This window comes from Melanotaenia boesemani, chromosome 20 (assembly GCF_017639745.1).
Source record: "Melanotaenia boesemani isolate fMelBoe1 chromosome 20, fMelBoe1.pri, whole genome shotgun sequence".
Taxonomy (NCBI): Eukaryota; Metazoa; Chordata; class Actinopteri; order Atheriniformes; family Melanotaeniidae; genus Melanotaenia; species Melanotaenia boesemani.
The window spans coordinates 6,362,372-6,384,731 of record NC_055701.1 but is presented as its reverse complement, the minus strand read 5'-3'; the positions used below and the strand labels follow the sequence as shown (position 1 = coordinate 6,384,731).

Below are 22,360 nucleotides of genomic sequence, written 5' to 3'. Positions count from 1 at the left end.
AAACGTAAACAACATCCAAAAATAATTACCTAATTTAAAAAAAATCAAATAACCTTTAATAGCAAGAGAAATAAATATAAAAATAAAAAATTAAACTGCATTAAAGATAAGTTTGCTACTCTGTGATTATATGCTCTATCACGGAGGTGTAAGTGTTTGTGCAGCAGTAATTAAAGTCCTATAGCGGCATCACCCAAAGTAAACAACTGTTGACAAATTATATCATTAGCATGTTTTTCTTCAATTTTTTACATTAGATGATGAATTTAGTTTTAATAATCAGTTCAATATTTCATCAAATCTAGACTTAAAAAGATCTAATCCGCCCCCCCATGCTCCTGTATGGGCCCCCATCAAAACTTTTCTAGACTCACCCCTGCATTGCTGAATCCTTTCCACAGCCACTTTCTGTCATCAGCTACTTTGTTAGAGAAGGTCCTGCCAAAAACAATACTTTAATTAAGGGGCTAAATATGGGTAAATATGTGACATTGTGAACCACTAGTTTCCTCCTCAGATGGACCAAACGCAATAAACGAGAAAAACCTATCAGCTGAACTGATAACCAACAGCATTCGTAATTGTAGCAACATGAGAGGAGAGGGAAGAAACAGCTATTGCACAAATGCAGAGACGACCTAAGATCCTCTAGAGCAGACATGTTGGTGCAAAATACAGGATGAGTTTATAAAAGCGAGCGGGAAAGGTGTGGATATGGAACCCTTTCATGGGGAAAAGAGTATGTGTTAATACAACCACATTATCCACTGAGGCAGCATCCATGGGTCACTCCATTAACGCTGTGTTCTCAAGTGCATCCATAGAGCCAGCCGGCTGATCTTTCACATCGAGCCTCTCCACGTTCCTCCGTCATAACAGAGAAATGACGGATGTATGGGGCTTGTCATGCCGCGCATGTGTTAACTGCATTTAAAATTTTAACTCGGTTAATTACATAAATTAATTAATGCCATTATAGCGTTATTTTTGACAGCCCTATATAACCAACAGTTAATGAAAGAAAAACTCACAATGGTCACAGAAATAACTTGAATCTGGCAAAAATAATAATACATAAAAAATTCTATGAAATTTAACCAATGAAAGTCAGACACTGCTTTTCGACCATGCTTTAACCGAATTATTTAAAAAAATAAACTCATGAAACAGGCCTGAACAAAAATGATGGTATACCCTTAACTTAATTTGTTGCACAACCTTTTGAGGGAACCACTGCAATCAAACGATTCCTGTAACTGTCAATGAGACTTCTGCACCTCTCAGCAGGTATTTTGACCCACTCCTCATAAGCAAACTGCTCCAGTTGTCTCAGGTTTGAAGGGTGTCTTTTCCAGACCGCATGTTTCAGCTCCTTCCAAAGATGCTCAATAGGATTTAGGTCAGGGCTCATAGAAGGCCACTTTAGAATAGTCCAGTGTTTTCCTCTTAGCCATTCTTGGGTGTTTTAGCTGTGTTTTGGGTCATTGTCCTGTTGCAAGACCCATGACCTGTGACTGAGACCAAGCTTTCTGACACTGGCCAGCACATTTCCCTCTACAATCCCTTGATAGTCTTGAGATTTCATTGTACCTGCACAGATTCAAGACACCCTGTGCCAGATGCAGCAAATCAGCCCCAGAACATAATAGAGCCTCCTCCATGTTTCACAGTAGGGACGGTGTTCTTTTCCTGATATGCTTCATTTTTCCATCTGTAAATAAAGAGCTGATGTGCTTTGGCAAAAAGTTCCATTTTTGTCTCATCTGTCCATAGGACATTCTCCCAGAAGCTTTGTGGCTTGTCAACATGTAGTTTGGCTTTTTTATGATTTGTTTTCAACAATGGTGTCCTCCTTGGTCGTCTCCCATTAAGTCCACTTTCACTCAAATAACAACGGATGGTGCGATCTGACACTGATGTTCCTTGAGCTTGAAGTTCACCTTTAATCTCTTTAGAAGTTTTTCTGGGCTCTTTTGTTACCATTCATATTATCCGTCTCTTTGATTTGTCATCAATTTTCCTCCTGCGGCCACGTCCAGGCAGGTTGGCTACAGTCCCATGGATCTTAAATTTCTGAATAATATGTGCAACTGTAGTCACAGGAACATCAAGCTGCTTAGAGATGGTCTTATAGCCTTTACCTTTAACATGCTTGTCTATAATTTTCTTTCTAATCTCCTGAGACAACTCTTTCCTTTGCTTCCTCTGGTCCATATTGAGTGTGTTATACACCATGTCATCAAACAGCACAATGACTACCTGTAGCCTATGTATAGGCCCACTGACTGATTACAAGATGCTAATTAGTGGACACATCTTGGATTAACATGTCCCTTTGGTCACATTATTTTCAGTCTTTTCTAGGGGTACCATCATTTTTGTCCAGGCCTGTTTCATGAGTTTATTTTTTTTATATATAATTCTGTTGAAGCATGGTTGAAAACCAATGTCTGACTTTCACTGATTAAATTTCATTGAATTTTTATTTATTATTACTTTTGTCAGATTCAAGTTATTTCTGTGACCATTGTGAGTTTTTCTTTTATTAACCGAAGGGTACCAACAATTTTGTCCACGTGAGTAAGTGACACTTGTGTGTCTGTGACTGACTGGTAATGTTGTGAAGTACAATTAATGAATTAATTAATTTATTTGTTTAATTTACTGTCTACCTTTAACAAAATTGTCTTGTAATCTTCAAGTAGCCTCTTAGTCAAAGGTTTATAAAAGTGTGCCTTCTCTGAGGCTTAAAACCAAGAGCATTTTTTAATATTAAGGAAATAAGGAAGTTTCATATTGCAACTGAATTTTTGAAGCGGGATATGAACATATATATTATTTCTCAACAGGTACAATCAGCCAACTATACACAGGAAGTGAAATCTGCCTTCCTCCAGGCAGTTTTTGACAGAGGAGGTCTCTCCTCCTCAGCTGTGAGTGACAATGATTTCCTGCTGTGGCTCAAGATGCGACTAAGGCCCTTGTTAGTTGACCTTTCTCCCAAACTGGTGACACCGTTATTCAGCATGGGGACGAACAGGAGTTGTAGCAGCAGCCAAGAGATGTAAGAATTCAAGCAGCCATTTTAACAGTTTGCAAGAAACTGTAAAAAAGTTTGTCTTAGCTGCAATATGGAAGAAACACTTTTGGATTTGGCTCTAAATAAAATAACTGGTGTTTTATTTATTTATTTCATTAGGATTACATTACTTGACACACTACAGAAGTCACTGAGTAACAACACCCAAAAGGAAATCTACGAAAACATTGTCCTGTTCCTCCAAGGTTTGTGATTTAACTCGCACTGCATTTGAATGACTAAAAATGTTAACAAGGACCCACAAAATTTATTTCATCCAGTTTTATTCTAAAGCCTTTTTTTCCTTATGCGTTATTTGTAACCAAACTGATGTACATTCATTCATAAAACAGGTCCAGTGCCACTGAAATGTTACAGTGGTGGAAGCTTCTACATCTATCTCAGAAGCATTTTCCTCAGTTTTGGCTTTCCAGATTTACCTACATTAATATCACTTCTGCCATCTACGCAAAAGTCAGAGGTAAATGAAAAGAAATCCGACATATTCAAAGGGAAATAAAAAACTTTCAAAAGAATTACAGCGACCCAAGTGGTACCTTATTTTTTCTCTTTTTCTTTCCAGCTCATAAGTACCTTCAATACCTCAGAACTGCAACAGTTTCTCAGTCAGTCCAGTGTGATTAATAACAACTCGGGCATTTGTGACATTTTCAACAACTTCAACAACACTGCCACCTTCCTTGAAACCGTATGTCCCTCATTTAAATTAATGACCATATTTGCATGTTGGAATTAGAATCCCAGTGTGAATCTGTTAATGTTAATGTCATTGAATGTGTAATTGCATGTACTGTAAATGCCACATTTAGGAGGACGTTCCAGATGATTTGAAGGTAGTGATCCTCCCCTGTGTCTGGCCCTTGGCGCTGAGCAGCTACAGCAGAAGTGAAGTCAATTTGTGGTTTAACCTGCGATTGAAGAACTATTTAAGATTCCTCACTAAAAACCTCATCAGCTACACTGAAGTACAGAATACCACATGTGTCGCCTTCCAGGAACTGTAAGTCTTCTCTCAGGCTCAGAACATTCATTGGATGGATTACATGAAACTCATTTTGTATTACTGTCCTTTTAACAGGGTCAGTTTTATGGGAAACAGCTTCACATACAACATCTCAGAGTTTGGACGGGCTGATGTGTACACATCCATAAACAGCTACTTAAGAGTTGGTAAGCTGCATAAGAGTTTAAGTTGAGTTTTCTTTGTGGTTTTGCAGGCTTCTATATATATATATATATATATATATATATATACATATATTAAATAAGTGTGCACAGGTTTTAACATGAGATATCAGACAGTTGCATGCAGTTGCAAATATATACTTGTCTAGATTAAAAGCTTTATTTTGCACCTTAATCTGTGTAAGAGCAATTTATGCTGAACTTCTTTGGTTTAGCTATTTGTCCACCTGGGGGAGTATTGAGCTGGGTGTGTCATCACTTCCCTTGAGTTTAGGTAAAGTTTTTTTTAGCATTCAGAGCTAGACAGTTTCAGGTCTAGAGGGCTACAGTCCTGCAGGGTTTTGATGTTCCCCTGTTTCAACACCCTTGATTAAAATGAATAACTGACAAAAACTGGATAAACTGTTGGATCCATTAACTTTGAATAGGTGCGTTGGAGCAGGGAAACATTGAAAACTTGCAGAACTGCGGCTCTCTAGGACCAAACTTGCCTACTGCTGGGATCAGAAAATGATGAAGAAGACAGGGTTCTTACCAAAGTCATGAGAAACTCACTGACAAACAGTATTTAATGATCTCAACCAGCAGACTCTAGTTTTGTATGAGCTTTGAATTTTCTAACAAGACCCAAAGAAAGTAAAAACTTTGGACGTTAGAATTTTTTGCAATGCTAGAGAACACTTTGCCATCCCTTCTGAGGCCTGCAGAATAGCCTCTACAATCCTGCATTTCACCATATTTATCTCACCATTCATCATGTTAAAAGATTAGATAATTTCAACATTGTGTCACTGAGATATTATTTTAATATTTTGCTGACATTATCTCGAACTCTTACTTTGCTCGCAGGGTCTGGAGCCAGATGCTACAATTCCAGCGACCCAGAACTAAACTCTACCTCCTGGTTTGCCAACTACATCGGCAGCTTTGTGACATTTATTACCCTGGATGAGCTCACCGCCTATGTCTCCACCACTCAAGTATGACCTGATATCATACCTGTGGAATATACTATATACTTACAGGCTAAAAAAAAAAAAATACATATATATATATATATATATATATATATATATATAAAATTAGGCTATTTACTGTATCTTAACAGTTTGAAATTTGCAGGTTTATTTCAATGTTATTTTCTTTTACCAATCAACTCATTCCTAGCCACACTCATGGTCCAGTCCAATAGTTTTTCTGTTTTTTTGACACATTCAATTCCTAACTGTGGTAAATGCCCCAGAAATGTTTAAAGGATGTTTAACTAGCATCTATAACTAATTTGATCCTTTTTGAAAAGTAAGTAAAAAACTGATCTGCAATGTTTCTTTATTTTTTGAAGATATTCTTGGAGGACCAAACCAATCTGGAGCTCTTTAACAACACAGCTATCCCACAAAATGTAACCAGCTACTACATCTCACAGCTTTTTACTTTAAACCCATCCTTCAGCCCGATTAAGTGAGTATCCCCCAGTTTAAAAAAAATACAACATGACTTCATCAAATGGGCAAACCATTGTCATTCTGTCTCTTTAAATTATGTTCTTTATACATTTAATAGAGCATTAAAGTTTTTTTTTTCCTATTTCTTTCAGGCTTCCAGGCTCTTTATTGTGCTCATCTGACATTCCAAGTTTGGCGTATTCGTCTCTGAATGAAGCTGATGCCTTAGTCATCTTAAACAAGCGGAAAAGTTTCTGTAATGGAACAGAAGATCCTGAGGTACCAGCTCCAAAATTTAAACAAAAGCATTTTTTGCCATGTAACACTTCCCTAACCCCTTTTTCTGTGTAAAATTTAGCATTCCTGTCTTATAACACAATCATTGTATTATAAGTAGGGCTGTCAAATGTTTATTTTAATTTAATGAAATTTTAATCAGATTAATCAAATTATTTAATCATGATTAATCACCATTCACAACTATAATGCTTACAAATTGTTAATGTTAACTGGCCTTCCCATGGGTAGACATCAGATTTCCAAGGGTCCGTGAATGCATCATGTGATATACTTCTATATGTTGTTATGCATCATCTCTTTCTTGTTTTAAATCATAATGCTGAATTCATATAGCATCATCTCACTAACCGTTTCCATGGTGATAATATCTTTCATAAAACCATCAGATGTGACGACTGAAGTTAAACAGCCATCATTGATGAGGAAATGCTGATAAAACTGATGATTTGGCTAAAAACACTTTTTTCTTTTTACCATTTAACTGTAAGTCTTTGTGCAGCAGTGATAAAATTCATAAAATCTAGACCTTAAAAAAGGTCTCATTTAAGCCACCTTTTTCCTCGTCAGTGCTCCTGCCTGGCCTCCCATCAAAACTTTTCTAAACCCGCCCCTGCATAGCTTAGGTATAAATCCTTTCTACCACCTGCAAACTACTGTATTTGAGAAAGTCCTGCCAAAAACAATATTCTGAGGTAAATATGTGCCGGTGTGAACCATGAACCGCTAGTTTCCTCTTCCTCACCTGAACATAAATAAACACAACTAGAGAAATGGTTCTAGTGACAGAATAGCCAATCAGCTGATCACTGACAACCGTCGTGATTATTGGAGCAACAGGACATGGAGAGGAAGAGCAGACACAAAGACAACCAGAGAGCCACTAGATCAGCCACATTTATGCAAAACAACTAGACACCCAATTGTCCCGTCATCGTAATGGAGAAAGGATGGATGTATTGGGCTTTTTTTGCCGTGCATACGTTGATTGCGTTAAAATATTAACTTAATTATCCATCCATTTTGTACTGTTTGTCTGGGATTGGGTTACCGGGGCAGCTGCCTAAGCAGGGAAGCCCAGACTTCCCTCTCCCCAGCCACATTTGCCAGCTCATCCGGTGGGATTCCGAGGCGCTCCTTGGCCAGCTGAGAGATTTAGTCCCTCCAGCTTGTCCTGGGTCTTCCCCGGGGTCTCCTCCAGGTGGGACATGCCAGGAACACCTCACCAGAGAAGAGTCTTGGAGGCATCCTGATCAGATGCCTGAACCACCAAATCCGGCTCCTCTGGATACGGAGGAACAGCAACTCTAATATTCTCACCAAGATTCTCACCCTATCTCTCAGGGAGAGCCCAGCCACCCTGCAGAGAAAACTCATTTTCACCACTTGTATTCGCGATCTCATTCTTTCGATCACTACCCACAGCTTGTGACCATAAGTGAGGGTAGGCACGTAGATCGAGCAGTAAATCGAGGGCTTTGACTTTTGGCTCAGCTCCTTCTTCACCACAACAGACTGATGAAGAGTCTGCATCACTGCTTACGCTGCTACGATCCGCCTGTCGATCTCCCACTCCATCCTTCCCTCACTTGTGAACAAGACCCCAAGATACTTGAACTCCTCCACTTGGGGCAGGACCTCGTCTAGCTGAGGACCATGGCCTTGGATTTTGAAGGTGCTGATTCTCATCCCAGCCGCTTAACACTTGCTGCAAATTGCTGCAGCGAGGGCTAAAAATCACAGCCCAATGAAGCCAACAGAACCACATCATCCGCAAAGAGCAGAAACCCAATCCTGAGGCCACCAAACCAGATCCCCTCAACAACTCAACTCGATTAATGCAATTAATTACATAAATTAGTTACTGCTGTGCTTTATTTTTGACAGCCCTAGTTATAAGACAATGATTGTGTTGGGCTTAATATGTTGGTTAACAATGTTCCATGTAATATGTAATAATTCCATGTAATATCTTTTAAAAAAAAAAGTGTATTCATTCATTGTATGAAACTGACTTAAACTCCTGGAGCAGGGGTGGCCAACGTTGGTCCTCAAGAGTCACAATCCTGCAGGTTTTCTATGCATCCCTGCACCAGCACACCTGACTCAAATTAATTGGATCCAACAACCTATAAGGATCTGCACAATGACTCATTAGTTTAAGTCAGGTGTGTTGGTGCAGGGATGCATGGAAAACCTGCAGGATTGTGACTCTCGAGGACTGACATTGGCCACTCCTGTTCTGGAGGATAGAATAAAGTGGCAAATTTAGCTACAGCTGTTTTTCCCAATGAAATTCAACATTTTATTGTCTATCAAAAGATTCTTGTAAGTAATTCATCTAATATTACTGCTTCTTATCTTTACTCAACACATAAACACACATTTCAGTCTTGCTGAATGAAAGAAATTCCAAGAGTTGATCCTTTTAACAAAGAATTAAAAAAAAAAAATACAAAAAAACTAATAAACTAGGTTGATTATTTTAATGTTCTGTAGATGATTTTACTGGAACCTTGAATTAGTGAATATATAAAATTTGAAGATATATTGAAATAATTCAGTTCAATTTCAGAGTTATATTTCAGAAAAACAGTCCCTAAGTACCTGCTTTGTTTTTTTTTTTTTTTTTGTTTGTTTTTTTTATTATTCAATAGATATCTGCTGCTCTGGCGTCCACCATCCAGACCATCACAACGCAGACGTTTGTAAATCTTGGCGATGCCTGTTCAGGCCTGACCATCAGCCAGATCACTTCTGTGTCCCCATCAGTACTGACCTCCTCTTTGTCCACCCTGAGCTCAGTGACCACCTGGAGCCAGGGCCAAGCCAACATCATCATCCAAACCATTATCTCCTCAGGTTTCCAGGTAATGACCATACAGATCAAGTTAGCATGTCTGTCAACCACTTTCAGTGATGTGTGCACTTTAAGATAAGTTTTCTTCAATCAGGATTTATATTATGTAAAGTGACCTTGAAGTAGTTGCCATTTTAAAGAATATTTTATGGATGCAAATGTAATTTACAGATCAACAGGGCATCTGTACTGCAATCCCTCGGCACACTGGTTGTTGGACTTCCTGCTCAGTCCATAGAGAATATTGCAGCTTCTGAACTACTCAGCATCTCCACGAACACCAGCTTTGTGTCCAACATGCTGGCAGCCCCGACAGTTGTCCAGCAAACCTTCGTCCAAAAGGTACAATCATAAAGACCAGCCACTGTAGGCTGATTGATATGTCTGTTTTTTTTAACATCTCTGGCGAAAAAAAAAAAAAAAAAAATTAAGATTTTTTAATGACTTTTAAGAATTTTTTGTTCTGAAAACAGCAGTAAATGATGAAAATTTGCAGAGATTTACTTACTTTTTAATTGAAAGGTATGTAACTAGCTACTACATCTCATGTCAAATTTGAACCTCAATTCAATATAAATGAATGTAAATAAATACATATAGCACGATTCAACAGCTTTATCTGTCTTCCTGACCAACAGTCTTGCAAGTTCATCTATAACATAAATACATTTAACTTCTTGGCAGATTATTTCTGTGGACCCAAATCCAACCACTGTGGTGCTGAATGTCCCAGATGCCATGGCAACTCAGATTCCACCATCCCTGTTGGTGTTTTCTGGAGCAACTGCAAATATCAATGTGATGAACAAAAAGACATGGACACCAGATCAGGTCAGTATGTGCTTGTGTTATTAAAGTGCCAAAATTTAGTATTAAGCCTAATATGATACTTCTACGAGCAGTTATTTCTTGGTATTACTGTGACACCTTGTTTTAACATTTTATTTTTTCTTGCTCTTAGGCCACCATGTTTTTTGGGAATCTGGGTGAAACAACTTTCGACATTGAGCAGTAAGGGAATATATCCTGCAGTCATTTGCTATTGGACTGTTTTTGATTTCTTAGAGGCGATCATGTATGTTATATTTATTCTTTTTTGTGAATACCACCCCCCCCCCCCCCCCCCCCCTCCCCCCCCAAAAGGCTTTCTCCATCTGTGCTGCAAGGCTTCACATGTACATCAGCTGATAAAATGACAAAAGGCAGGATCAATCAATTAATACACGCTTGCAGACCAAGAGGAGGCAGAGCCAAGGTGCAGCTGACGGAAGCGCGGGTAAAATAATACATTACCAAAGCACTTTATCTTTTGTTGGTGTCTAGAACATAACTAGATAACTAGAACATCTCCCTTTAAGTTAGAGGTTATATTAGGGTTATGGTATCAATCCCACCCAATTTTTTTATTTTCATGTATTCCTGCACAGGAATTTGCTTAAAAATCTGTTTTTTTTACATTTTTACTTACAGCTGACTTGCATGTACAACCTGCTCCGTGGAGCCCTTTCTCAGAACTTCACAGATTATCCCTCAGACATGCTTCTCTACTTCAAGTAAGTTGATTTTTGCATATCTGGTGCACTGGCTTCATCATATGTCTCTGATTTAAAAAAAACTAAATCCGATAGATCATTTTTAAATTAATCTGTTACAGAAGTACAGATGTCCAGAAAAGCAACTGCAGGTCGTACTTTTCAGCTCTGGGTGCTGCAGATTTTTCTGTAGCCTCTACAATTTTGAACAAGTCTCCACAGCTATTTAGTGACGCCAGGACCTGCTTGGTGAGTGTCAATAAAACATAGAATAAGTTGGGATGACTGCTCATACAGCAGTAGTTCACAACTTATGACATGTGCACATATAACATCTATATCTCTAGTTACACACAAGGTAATGTGTTGGAGCAGTTTAACATTGTGTGTTCTTTGATTGTTTAGGGTATAAATGGGAAGAATCTGAGCAGAGACAACATAGAAGTACTAGGGAACATGATCTGCACCCTGGATGGATCTTACATCAAGGACTCTGATCCTTTCATCCTAGAAACACTCAAAGCCTGCAAAGATTTCTCTGACAGCCAGGTGGCTGCCATGGAGTCACTACTGCTGTCTGAGAAAACAAAATACGGGTATAAAAATTAAATAGAGTTGCTAAGTCTACATTGTAATGTGATTTATTGAAAAATAACCAAGAAATGTGTTTGCACAAAGCTGGTTATAGTTAATACGAAGAGAGAAAGGGGCTCCAACTGTAGCTACTTGAGGTATAGGTTTGAATTTTTGCTCTGTTTGGTCATTTAAAGTTGCTAAACATCATTAAGCATGATGCATAAAATAGTATTATAGACCATGTTATTTGGTGAAGCAATTTTTTAAAATACAACTCTATATTAGACCAAATTTATATACAGTACCAGTCAAAAGTTTGGACACACTTTCCCACTGAATCTAATAGGAAAATGTGTCCAAATTATTTCTAAACCATTTTTAAATATTTGCATCTCAAGATAACATGCGGACTGAGTCTTTGAGTGCCTCCCATGGAAAATGGAGCTCAGCACCAGTCTTGTTCTTTTGTGTATACATCCAATATTTTATAGGTGATATCTTCTTTGTTTCAATGTAGCATTCTAAACAATAAGAACATACTATCTTCAATTTTTAGAAATAAAACCACCTGGAACCAGCAAACACTGGAGGACCTTGGAAACCTCCCTCTATACTTCACAAGAAACATTTGGGGCTACTTCAAAACTGTACGTCTTCAACATACCTTATGCAGAAAGGCATCTTACAGCTGTTTCCCTTGGCATGAAAATCTGTTTTTTTTTCTGTGTTTTGCAGCCAGCAAAAAGAGCGTTCTTTAAAAACTTTATGCCCCACTTAAGGACAATAAACACACAAAAAAGGAAGCTCAAGAAACTGTTTCAACAGATTAGCTCGCTTGTGGCTAAACGAGGAGCAGGTAAAACATTTTATAAAGTTTTTTTTTTTCTTCTAAATCGAACAAATAATTTATCAAATTATAAAGATAATAATTAGTCATTGATTTGCTGCAACTAGAATCATTAGCTGCAGCCCTATGCTTAAACAGCACTCTCACAAGCGCTCTCGTTTCTACAAGGCTGCACTGTGGGCAACATCACCCAGGTGACTGTTAGTGATGGTGCGTTCCCCTTTGGCTACGATCAAACACAATTTGACCTCTGCCTGGACGTCCCAGTTCTGAAGGATAACCTCAACTCTATCTGTGAGAAAGTTGATGACAATAACTACCAGCAAATCATTCTGCAGAAACTCAATCAGGTAATAAATAGGAACATCTGGAGAAAAAGAACAAACGTGCATTTAGACTTCTTCATCATCAAAATCCCAATATTATCATGCAGTGGGAGTCAGTGCATGAAGGTAGCACTTTCAAATGTGGATAATGTTGTATATGTAGCCTAAATTTTTGGTTTTGAGTTACCACTCATTCTTTGTTCTTCTAGGCATACCCATCAGGAGTTCCTGATGAGGTGGTCCAGATGCTTGGTTCAGTGTCTCGTGTGGCATCACTTGATGACATCTCTAAGTGGAAGATCACTAAAATTGACACCCTGGCAGCTCTCATGATAACATCAGATGGACCCTGGGAGACAGCAAACGTAGGAGTAGAGACATTATCAGAATTATAAAACACCAGTTTCCTTCACTTGATTTGATTACTTGATGTTTCTTTCCTTTATATTGTTTAGATCAAAGAAATCATCGAAAAGTATCTGAACACTTCTGGGAAGTCCCTGCGCAGCACTGAGCTGAACATCATTAACTCCTACGTGTGCTCTTTAAACACCAGCACATTAAAAACCATCAACTCTGACAGTATCAGGTTGGTGTCAGCATGTAGCCATAAGATAGACTTGGCCTCTGTGAGTAATTGTCTAACACTGCTTTCCTTTTTTCTCTCACCCTGTCAGAAATGCCAACCTTCTGAATGTGACGGCATGTTCAGTGGAGCAGAAAAGTGTCCTCTATGAGATCAGTACCTCTTCCTTCAGATCATTTCGTTCCATTTCCTCTGAGTTTTACAATTTAATTAAGACCTATCTAGGTGAGAATCCACAGTACCTGTCTAGTCATTTATCAAAGAACTGCTCTCTAATTTAACCCTTTCCTTTCCACTTTGTCAGGTGGAGCACCTCTTGCGGACATTGTAGCTTTATCATCACAGAACATCAGCATGGATGTTGACACTTTTAGGAGTCTGAAACCTGATGTGATCACTGTAAGAATAATTAAAGATTTTGAAACTTGATTTGATTTAGTCTTAAATATACTTTTCATAGCTATACAAGGACAATGCGTAAGCCTAGCTTGAATTCTGCTTTCATAGCTCTGTTTTCTGTATTAGTTTTATCAGTGTGACTGCACAATATGGGCCAAAGTCTGTCAGGAGATAGACTGGTCATCCTTTATTCTTAAAGCTGGTAGTTCAATCCTTGTAGTCTAAATATAGGGGGCAAGACACTGACCCCTATATTGCACCACAATGTATCACTAGTAGTATGTTACTTTGGGTCGAAGTGTTTGCTATGTGAATGTAGAAAAGAAAGATCATTTCTTTGCTTGTTGCTTTTTCTTTTTGAAATCCACAGGCTTTAACCGTGACCAACGTGAAAGGCCTCATGGGAAGCCATTTACGTGATCTGAAGTTGTTTGAGAATGATACTGTGGTTCAGACCTGGGTAAACCTGCAGCTGCAGTCAGATCTGGACACACTGGGTGTGGGGCTAATCAGCACCAGGACTTCAGAATCCAGCTCAAACAGCACTGCAGCACCAGTTACATCAAATAGCACTTTGACAGCTACAACTACACAGAATGCTACCATCAGCTCTCCAACAAAAGGTAAAGATAGAAAGGTTTGTGTTTGCAAGTCCATTATTGACGTATCAAGTGAGTATTTTTCTTATTAAACATTGTAACTGTTGAAAAATGTATACTCCAAGATTTTGCAACAGCTTAATCTGCAAAAGGTTAAAATGATGCAAAGAAACTGTTACTAACTTACATGAGCACAAGCGGGTGCATACCTTATAAGATATTTAAAGTTAATTATAAAAAAAACTGTGAGGATTGATATTAAGTTATTCATCAATCTGAATTTATATTTTATTTATGACAGTATATCTCATTTAATCACTATTAGTCTCTGATCCTGCACCGTTGGTGCCCAATTAACAGCAAAAATGTCTTAACTGTTCATTTAATTAATAAAAAATTTAGACAGCACTTTATAGTAAGGATACAAATTGTGTGTTTAAATAATCCTTAGTAAATACATGACTCATGTTAATTTATGTCTGAATTAATGCAGGATATGTCATGAATGCCGACTTTGTCACATTAAATATATACTCACTGTACAATTATTTAATTACTATCAATTTTATTATAGGCCTACTGTGTTATATCTGAAATGACACCCAATCAGCTGCAGCTTCTGTTCTTTAAGAGGGAACAAGTATGTCAGAGCATGTCTGACCATTTTCTATCTTGTCTATAGAAAACATAAGTAACTCAGCAGAGACCCCGACTAGTGCAACCACAACACAAGGTGAGTATGGTTTATTACAATAAATGTTGGGTTGTTTAAACTGACATTAAATACGAATTATTTAATTCACCATGCTTTTGGGAAATAAGTAACTCTAAGACAATTACTATTTGTTTTAACGGTGTTATCTGTGTGTGTTGGTTTTCCAGCTGCAACCACAAGTGGGGGAGTGGAGCTGGTGAACCTCTCAGCTCTCATCTTCTTGGCTGTTCTGCTGACAGCTGTTCTGTAAATCTGACTACAAGCAGCCTAAACAAATATTTAACTTCAGCACCTTAAATAATATAAGCAATTATTCTGTTTTTTTTCCTACATCTGTGATCATGATATACTAAGATCATGAACTTTGTTGTTCATGATCTTTATTTACATTTAAAGAAAAGTGCTTACTAACTACTTGTTAATTTATGTTTCTGTCTCGTTAAACTATCTAAATGATTTGTAAGTAAACCATCACAAAAATCATAATGTATTATTTTCATGTGGGGATCTGGGAAAATTAATCATATTAAATTAGCAAAAATGCTAATATTTATTTAATCCTTAGTATATAAACTTTTCAAATTTATTTTCTATTCCATTATATTTAAACTGTATTGCTATTTCATAAATGAACTTAATAAATGCATACTAACAAGACACTCATGCCTGTCTTTTTATGTCTTTGAAAAGATGAAAAAAAATATCAAATGTCAAATTCTGATTATCAGCTTTGCAGTGGACATAGTTTAAGTTTAGACTTGAAGTAAAATATGAAAGAATTTTAAAGTTATGTTACTATTTGCATAGAAGAAACTTCTTGCTAGTTATAAAAGAATACTTAAAACAATAAATAATTAACTGAATTTACAGTGTGTGCAGAATTATTAGGCAAATTGTATTTTTGAGGATTAATTTTATTATAGAACAACTATGTTCGCAATGAGCACAAAAGACTCATAAATATCAAAGCTGAATATTTTTGGAAGTTGGAGTGGGGCTTTTTTAGTTTTAGTATCTTAGGAGGATATTTCTGTGTGTGCAGGTGACTATTACTGTGCATAATTATTAGGCAACGTAACAAAAACCAAATATATACCCATTTCACTTATTTATTTTCACCAGGGAAACCAATATAACAACTCAAAATTTACAAATATACATTTCTGACATTCAAAAACAAAACAAAAACAAATCAGTGACCAATATAACCACCTTTCTTTGCGAGGACACTCAAAAGCCTGCCATCCATAGATTCTGTCAGTGTCTTGATCTGTTCACGATCAACATTGCGTGCAGCAGCAACCACAGCCTCCCAGACACTGTTCAGAGAGGTGTACTGTTTTCCCTCCCTGTAGATCTCACATTTGATGAGGGACCACAGGTTCTCTGTGGGGTTAAGATCAGGTGAACAAGGAGGCCATGCCATTATTTTTTCTTCTTTTAGACCTTTTCTGGCCAGCCACGCAGTGGAGTACTTGGATGCGTGTGATGGAGCATTGTCCTGCATGAAAATCATGTTTTTCTTGAACGATGCTGACTTCTTCCTGTACCACTGCTTGAAGAAGGTGTCTTCCAGAAACTGGCAGTAGGACTGGGAGTTGAGCTTGACTCCATCCTCAACCCGAAAAGGTCCCACAAGCTCATCTTTGATGATACCAGCCCATACCAGTATCCCACCTCCACCTTGCTGGCGTCTGAGTGGGAGTGGAGCTCTCTGCCCTGTACTGATCCAGCCACGGACCCATCCATCTGGCCCATCAAGATTCACTCTCATTTCATCAGTCCATAAAACCTTAGAAAAATCAGTCTTATGATATTTCTTGGCCCAGTCTTGACGTTTTATCTTGTGTGTCTTGTTCAGTGGTGGTCGTTTTTCAGCCTTCCTTAGCTTGGCCATGTCCCTGAGTATTGCACACCTTGTACTTCTTGGCGGCACTCCAGTGATTTTGCAGCTCTGAAATATGGCAAAACTGGTGGCCAATGGCATCTTGGCAGCTTCACGCTTGATTTTCCTCAGTTCATGGGCAGTTATTTTGCTCCTTGTTTTTTCACCACCAGCTGCACTGTGACTGGGCAGCTCAAGATGTTGGTTACATCTCCTCTAAATCCTCTAAATGTTGTAGAAAGATCAATGTTAGTTTTTTTGAGGCCAACAGCAAAATACAAAGAGTGAAAAGCTTGAGGTTTATCAGTGTGTCTGGCAGAAAGGCTCATTGAGATGGATGAAGCCCTGGATTATCAGTAGAACTGTGATCAAACCCTCTGATGGACTTTTTTAAAAAAAAATTTAAACCCTTTGGATGCCAAATTAAAAGACTTAGAAAAACTGAAGAACATGCCAGTATGTTTAAGAGAATAGCTCAGTGGCATGGAGACCTGGCTGATGTTCAATAAACTGTGGGTTCAAATCCTACAGGTATAGCTGAAGAATTATGCTTCAAAACACCATGAACTTGAAGCGTCTTAATACCTCTAAGAGTCCAGTCTAAAGTAAAGAGTGAAAAGCTTCAATGTAAAACTTCCACATATGTGGAAGAATAGCTCAGGCTGGTAGGAGAACACTCTGGAGGCAGGGTGGACCTGGGATTGAACCTCTTCATTCAGCACATCAATTTTAACGTCCAATGGCCAAAATGAAAGGATAAATGCACCACGAGAACAAACTCAAGTGTGAAGGGTGCTCGGTGGTGTGGTGGGGTTGGTGGAGAACTGTAATTAGCCAATGGTGCAGCGTCTAGTTCGAATCCTGCCCGTTGCCGGTACCTGGATCATAAAACCATCCAGCTCCGGTGGGTTGGGGAGGGGGCCGTGTCCCCTCCCCGTATTCTGGGGAGGATACAAGCAGGGGGTTATAAATCAGGAAACTAAAAACAGCTGGCATTTTACTGGCATCATCAAAGTGTGGCAAAACTTTTTAAACATCTATAAGCAGCATGACATAACATGCTAGCTTAGACATGGCAACAAACTACTCTGGAAAGTTACACAACTGGCTTCTGTAAGAAATGCGAGCGACTCATGCAGGCTCCGCTGAGTTTGTGTAAAAGTCGAACGTTTAATAGCGAGGAAAATGACCAATGTATTTACTCGCCTTTGATTCTTCCAGAAGTATAAGCTGCCCTCCACATGTGACCCTGCAGCTGTTTGAGTGCTGTGGACTTCCTGTCTGCAGCCATCTGCCACAGCACACTCTCCACGACCTCCCGGATGGCCTTCTCCTCATCTGTGTGGACCGTTTGGTCCACGGTGTGGACAGGACACGCCCGGTTCTGCCTCATGTCCTCCTCAATCTGTCAGGACGCCCGAGGCAAAAATATTACGATTGGTCATTTATGCATTAAAATGTGTGGGAAAAACAGAAATGCCCTTTCTGATTCCTACAGTTCCTAAGTTTTTATCTTCCAATATCAAAATCAGTTGCATGAAGTCTGAGTAAAATAACAATCCTCCATCAAAACATTACATACAAACCTAAACTGTGCCCCCACTTACAGTATATAGATAAAATAAGTAAAAGAAAGTAAACAATAACTGGCTGCAGCCCCTCTATCACTCATTAACCTGCTGACACATTTCATCTCATCATCATGAACTGCAGATAAAAACTCTTGATCTTCCCACCTGTTTCTTCGGGAGATGAACATCTTGTTTGCACTCATCTTCCTCCCAGTGAATGGACAGGCAATCCTCAAGATGCTCCCTGATGTAGGGAAACAATATATCCTGGGGTGGAGACACAAAATGGGCTCATTTTTTCCAATTTACAACATTTACAGGACAATTTTAATCTTTATTCCCGTTTCATTCCTTCCTTTGAGAGTGAACGCACGAATTATGCTGCATTCAAGTTCCATGGTAAAAGATGAACGGGAACTAATCGGTAGCCACTTTTCTGACTACTTAAATAAAGTGACAAATGTTGCATGATTAAAAGGACGACCGTTCAAGAATGAAAGGCACTGGTTTTAATATTGGCTCTGATGGTTAATCTCAACTTTAAACGCGAAATGGACATCCGTGATTACGATAACTCTCGTAGTTACGAATATTCTTGTAGGACCTGAAGGCATCATACGGGTTGTGTCTGGTTCGCGATCATGAATGCTAAAAAAAGATCAATTTAATCTGTTTCTTCCTCAATATAACAACATATATGCGAACAATATAAACTGAACCAGCCCAGTGTGAGCCTTCGTTACGACTCCATTGATTTAATAAAACGAAAATATCCGGGTTAGCCTGCGTCCCAGTGCGTGACAGGCAGCTGTTAGCACCGCTGTACAAGCAGTAACACTGTAAATAAATTTACCTCAACAAACGTTATTGGTGTGGTGGTTCCTTCGATGTCCAGCAAAAGGGCACTGGTGGATGTGGGGATAGAAACAGATGCCATCTTTTTTGTTACGGGAGTGTGCAGCTGGCGTTAACTGACGTTAACGCGGTGTCACAGCCAGGCAGCGCCCCGGTCCTCCCCGCTTAGACAGATCAAGTACAGCAGAGATCACCGATTAGATGAAAATGTAGTCGGTAATTCGCCCCTAACTTAGTATCCGTAGCATTTCTTCTTTGATATTGATCACACAAAGCACCAACTCACATGTTCCGTTCTGGCGGTTCAGCCTCCATCCAGCAGGTGGCGCCAGCGTGTTTGTGTACAGTTTGAAAACAAACGAGGAAAAAACTTTATGAATTTGTATTTACATTTTATACACGTTTATTCCGAAATTATAGTATAGACATAACACTGAAAATAAAATAGAATTGGTAAATGGAATATATAAAATTGTGTGCAAGTTCTGAGCCTCTCATTTATTTTTTGAGCTGCTAGATTTTATGTGTTTGAGTTATTCTTTTGTCATTTCTTTCTAGTTTCCCCCCTAAATTAACGAATAATAATAATAATAATAATAATAATAATAATAAATTCTTAAAAGAGATTGAAACCCCTGTAAGTTCTCCTGAGGTGGTTCTGTGGTTACTATGGTTACTCCTAATTGGAACAGGTGTGCACGAGCAGCCCAATCACCAGTTCCCGCGGATCAGCTGCGCCTCATTTTAGCAAACGAAGTTGAAAGGAGTCGCGTCGAGAAGCTGAAAGTGTGTTTCTCACGCGCGCTGCGAGTTTAGACGTTAATAGACGGAGCTGTGCCCGTTCATCACTCCGAAGAGGCAGAAAATCACAAAGGTGAGGAATAAGTTGGATTTTCTTCAGGTTTATGCTAGAGGAGCTCGTGTTTTAACGACTGACATGTGTTTGTGCTTGCGCGTGCATCTAAAGCCTACACGTTTGACTTCTTATGAAGGCGTTTCATTTAACTTCATTTAAAACGTTCGTTTAAAGTGAACTTTTATTTAAAATACTATTTCTAAATTGTAAAACGCGTCTCTTGATTCAGATGCACGTTTAAGTGGGAACGGCAACTCAAACAACTGGTTTCTTAAACGTTTTGTAGTTAAATGTGCAGCGAGTAAAATTAAAATTTACAAACTCCGGTTCACGAGGGCCACTTTCTCTGCTGCAGCACACCTGATTTCTAATTAAGTGGATCATTGGCAGCTTCTGCACGAGCCTGATAATGAGCCATCGATAGAGACAGGTGTGTTGGAGCAGGGAGGTCACCGCATTAACAGTCAGTGCTGCGGAACTCCGCAACTTTACTCAATGACTTTTTTTTTCAGGACAACGCAGAGCAGCAGGACATGACCGAATATTTTGCATTTAACGTTTTCACACACATACTGGTCCTCAAAGTGGACACCAGTTAAAGAATCTACCTGCTCGTTAACCGCGTACAGCAGTCGTCTCAAACACCGCCACCCACCGGCTAGTCAGTGGAGGTACAGCACATTTCTAAAATCTAGATTTTCTTTTGTCATCATGCCTTCATGAAATGGTCACGTGATCTCCACACGGACACCAACTTGCTCAGAGTAATGGAAAATATTTTACCTGTCCTCTTAAGACATGTGGAAAAAAGTATTTCACTTAAAAATGTAACCATGTTATGACTTGAAAAATGAACTTAATCCAGATGAGAAAATGTATAAAATTCCAACTTCTGCTCTGAAGTTGGTGGAAGTGAAGCCTTATTTTGTGGCAGCCACCAGGGGTCATCAGCTCAAGTCCTTGAGGGCTGGTGTTTGCTATTTTCAGAGGTTTCTGTGCTTCAACCCACCTGGTTCAGATTAGGATGAAGAACATGACAAGTTGTTAGAGATCCATTTTATTTGAATCAGGTGTGTTGCAGCAGAGAAACATCTAAAACCTGCAGGACAGTCCTCAAAGACCAGAGTTGGGGATCTGATTTCCAGGCAGGTAGGTACTACACTCCCATTCAACTTTTTGTTGGTGAGCGTTCAGATTAAAAAGGCAAAAACAGACCTGACTGATTTTTCCTGATCAGCAGGATGGAGCCTGGACTGCAGCTGATGACGGGCAGGAGTTGGAGAAAATGCATCAGAGACTAAGTCAAAGGTAAAAGCACCTAGTCTGAGCTAAACATGATTAAATAAAATTTCCAACAGCTTTTTTTTTTTTTTTTTTTTTTTTTTTTTTTTTTTTTTTTTTTTTTTTTCTGGAAATAAACTTGAGTTTGTCAGTCGACTTGTATTTTAAATAAATTCAGAGAATCTGCCAGCAGACAACTGTACAAGGTTTTTGAAGGAGCTGTAATGGTTTTCATGAAGTTACACCAGCTGAACAAATGCTGGTCCTGATTTAGAATTTTTAATCTATTGGAAATATCCAATTATCGACCATCTTTAAAGACACATTTTGTAACTTGCCAAACTAAACTGCTATCGTGCAATCTCAGCTCACAAAGGATCATGGGTGTTTTTGACAACAGGATGCAGGAGCTTCCTTGAAATTTAAACTAAGTGCTAAGCCGTCGTGGAAGGATTTTACACATGAAGCAGCTGAGGATATGTCCTTGATTTTTGGAAAGCACCTATAACCTTTATCTCTGTGTGGTTTTGACCAAAATGAAATGTTTACGTGTTTTCTACCAGAAGAAGGTATTCACTGCTCTAGACCTGCAACCTGGATAATCTTTAAAATATTTCTTTCTGCTTGAGAAACGTACTACACAACAGTAGTTCACCTTGTTCCTGTTGGGGGGCGCTGAATTACCTCGGGAGGTAACGTATAAAGCGGAAGGCGTCGGTGTGTCATCAGATGTGCCAAAGGTTTTTGACTGGAATGGCCCCAGATGGAGGCTGCATTTGTTTTGGTATGAACAAAATCACTTGTATGTATGATGAGCTAAAAGTCACTGAACCTGCATCTAGGAGAAATGTGGACAATAAATCAGACAACGGTGAAAAGGCATGCCAACCTAATCCTGGGGCAAGCACGCGTGGTAGCTCAGTAATGGACTTTACTCCATTAACAGTCAAAATCCAGAACGGCTGGATCTTTGTGGAAAACTTTGGCACATTTGGCACGAGCGCCGTGAGTTGAGAGGACGAGGACAGCTGCTGGACCTGTTTGGAGAAGGTCCACATCCGAAGCTGGTGTCTATGCTGGAACTGCTGAGCTGAATATGGAGCAACAGACCGCTAGATCACCTGACCACAGGATGACGGCAAGGCAGCAAACGCAACACTCCGTCCTGTGTGTGGCTTTTTTTTTTTTTTCTTTTTTTTTGGGGGGGGGTTTAAATATCTGAACAAATCTTTACAAGAAAACAATACAAGGTTTAATGGGTACAAAATGCTCTTGGACAAGTTGTGAGAAATATACATAAATTTGTTGGGACGCCTATATATGAAGGGAAAAACATGATGCATGGTTTAAAACAAATGTGTTGTCTTTATTTATATATAAAGACTGGTTTCACATGACAAATGAAAAGGATGTTGTGGATTGCCTCACGGTGGCAGGTCAAGTAC

General features: G+C 38.9%; 2 protein-coding genes and 1 long non-coding RNA gene across 3 annotated transcripts in view; 2 read left to right on the top strand and 1 right to left on the bottom strand.

Annotated features, from left to right (window-relative positions):
• Window positions 1–15,124, top strand: part of LOC121631572 — a 29,358-nt gene extending 14,234 nt beyond the window's left edge. The window contains exons 45-72 of the mRNA XM_041972581.1: window positions 2,850–3,064; window positions 3,200–3,285; window positions 3,433–3,560; window positions 3,663–3,788; window positions 3,910–4,100; window positions 4,179–4,270; window positions 5,135–5,265; window positions 5,628–5,746; window positions 5,883–6,009; window positions 8,685–8,897; window positions 9,059–9,229; window positions 9,572–9,718; window positions 9,849–9,898; window positions 10,031–10,163; window positions 10,358–10,440; window positions 10,542–10,668; window positions 10,825–11,015; window positions 11,552–11,642; window positions 11,731–11,851; window positions 12,011–12,192; window positions 12,378–12,533; window positions 12,624–12,757; window positions 12,846–12,979; window positions 13,059–13,153; window positions 13,524–13,717; window positions 13,748–13,776; window positions 14,435–14,485; window positions 14,635–15,124. Coding sequence (XP_041828515.1) covers window positions 2,850–3,064; window positions 3,200–3,285; window positions 3,433–3,560; window positions 3,663–3,788; window positions 3,910–4,100; window positions 4,179–4,270; window positions 5,135–5,265; window positions 5,628–5,746; window positions 5,883–6,009; window positions 8,685–8,897; window positions 9,059–9,229; window positions 9,572–9,718; window positions 9,849–9,898; window positions 10,031–10,163; window positions 10,358–10,440; window positions 10,542–10,668; window positions 10,825–11,015; window positions 11,552–11,642; window positions 11,731–11,851; window positions 12,011–12,192; window positions 12,378–12,533; window positions 12,624–12,757; window positions 12,846–12,979; window positions 13,059–13,153; window positions 13,524–13,717; window positions 13,748–13,776; window positions 14,435–14,485; window positions 14,635–14,717 — 3,600 coding nt within the window. The 3' untranslated portion in view covers window positions 14,718–15,124. The remainder of the gene's footprint in view (window positions 1–2,849; window positions 3,065–3,199; window positions 3,286–3,432; window positions 3,561–3,662; window positions 3,789–3,909; window positions 4,101–4,178; window positions 4,271–5,134; window positions 5,266–5,627; window positions 5,747–5,882; window positions 6,010–8,684; window positions 8,898–9,058; window positions 9,230–9,571; window positions 9,719–9,848; window positions 9,899–10,030; window positions 10,164–10,357; window positions 10,441–10,541; window positions 10,669–10,824; window positions 11,016–11,551; window positions 11,643–11,730; window positions 11,852–12,010; window positions 12,193–12,377; window positions 12,534–12,623; window positions 12,758–12,845; window positions 12,980–13,058; window positions 13,154–13,523; window positions 13,718–13,747; window positions 13,777–14,434; window positions 14,486–14,634) is intronic.
• A 2,396-nt stretch (window positions 15,125–17,520) lies between these two features.
• LOC121631361 (enolase-phosphatase E1-like) lies at window positions 17,521–18,900 on the bottom strand. The gene is made up of 3 exons (XM_041972227.1): window positions 18,777–18,900; window positions 18,089–18,190; window positions 17,521–17,757 (listed from the first exon to the last, which is right to left on the bottom strand). Exons 1-3 carry the CDS (start codon window positions 18,858–18,860, stop codon window positions 17,551–17,553), a joined length of 393 nt encoding a protein of 130 aa, XP_041828161.1. The 5' UTR covers window positions 18,861–18,900; the 3' UTR covers window positions 17,521–17,550.
• A 642-nt stretch (window positions 18,901–19,542) lies between these two features.
• Window positions 19,543–21,623, top strand: LOC121631732. Its single transcript, XR_006008787.1, has 3 exons — window positions 19,543–19,652; window positions 20,875–20,942; window positions 21,545–21,623. It is a non-coding gene; the product is annotated as an uncharacterized LOC121631732 (long non-coding RNA).
• The last annotated feature ends 737 nt before the right edge of the window (window positions 21,624–22,360 follow it).

Coding starts and splice junctions, on each gene's coding strand:
- LOC121631361 (XM_041972227.1), bottom strand. CDS start 18,860: ATGGCATCTGTTTCTATCCCCACATCCACCAGTGCCCTTTTGCTGGAC. Junction 18,191..18,776: donor CACCAATAACGTTTGTTGAG/GTAAATTTATTT, acceptor TCTCCACCCCAG/GATATATTGTTTCCCTACAT. Junction 17,758..18,088: donor TTCATCTCCCGAAGAAACAG/GTGGGAAGATCA, acceptor GCGTCCTGACAG/ATTGAGGAGGACATGAGGCA.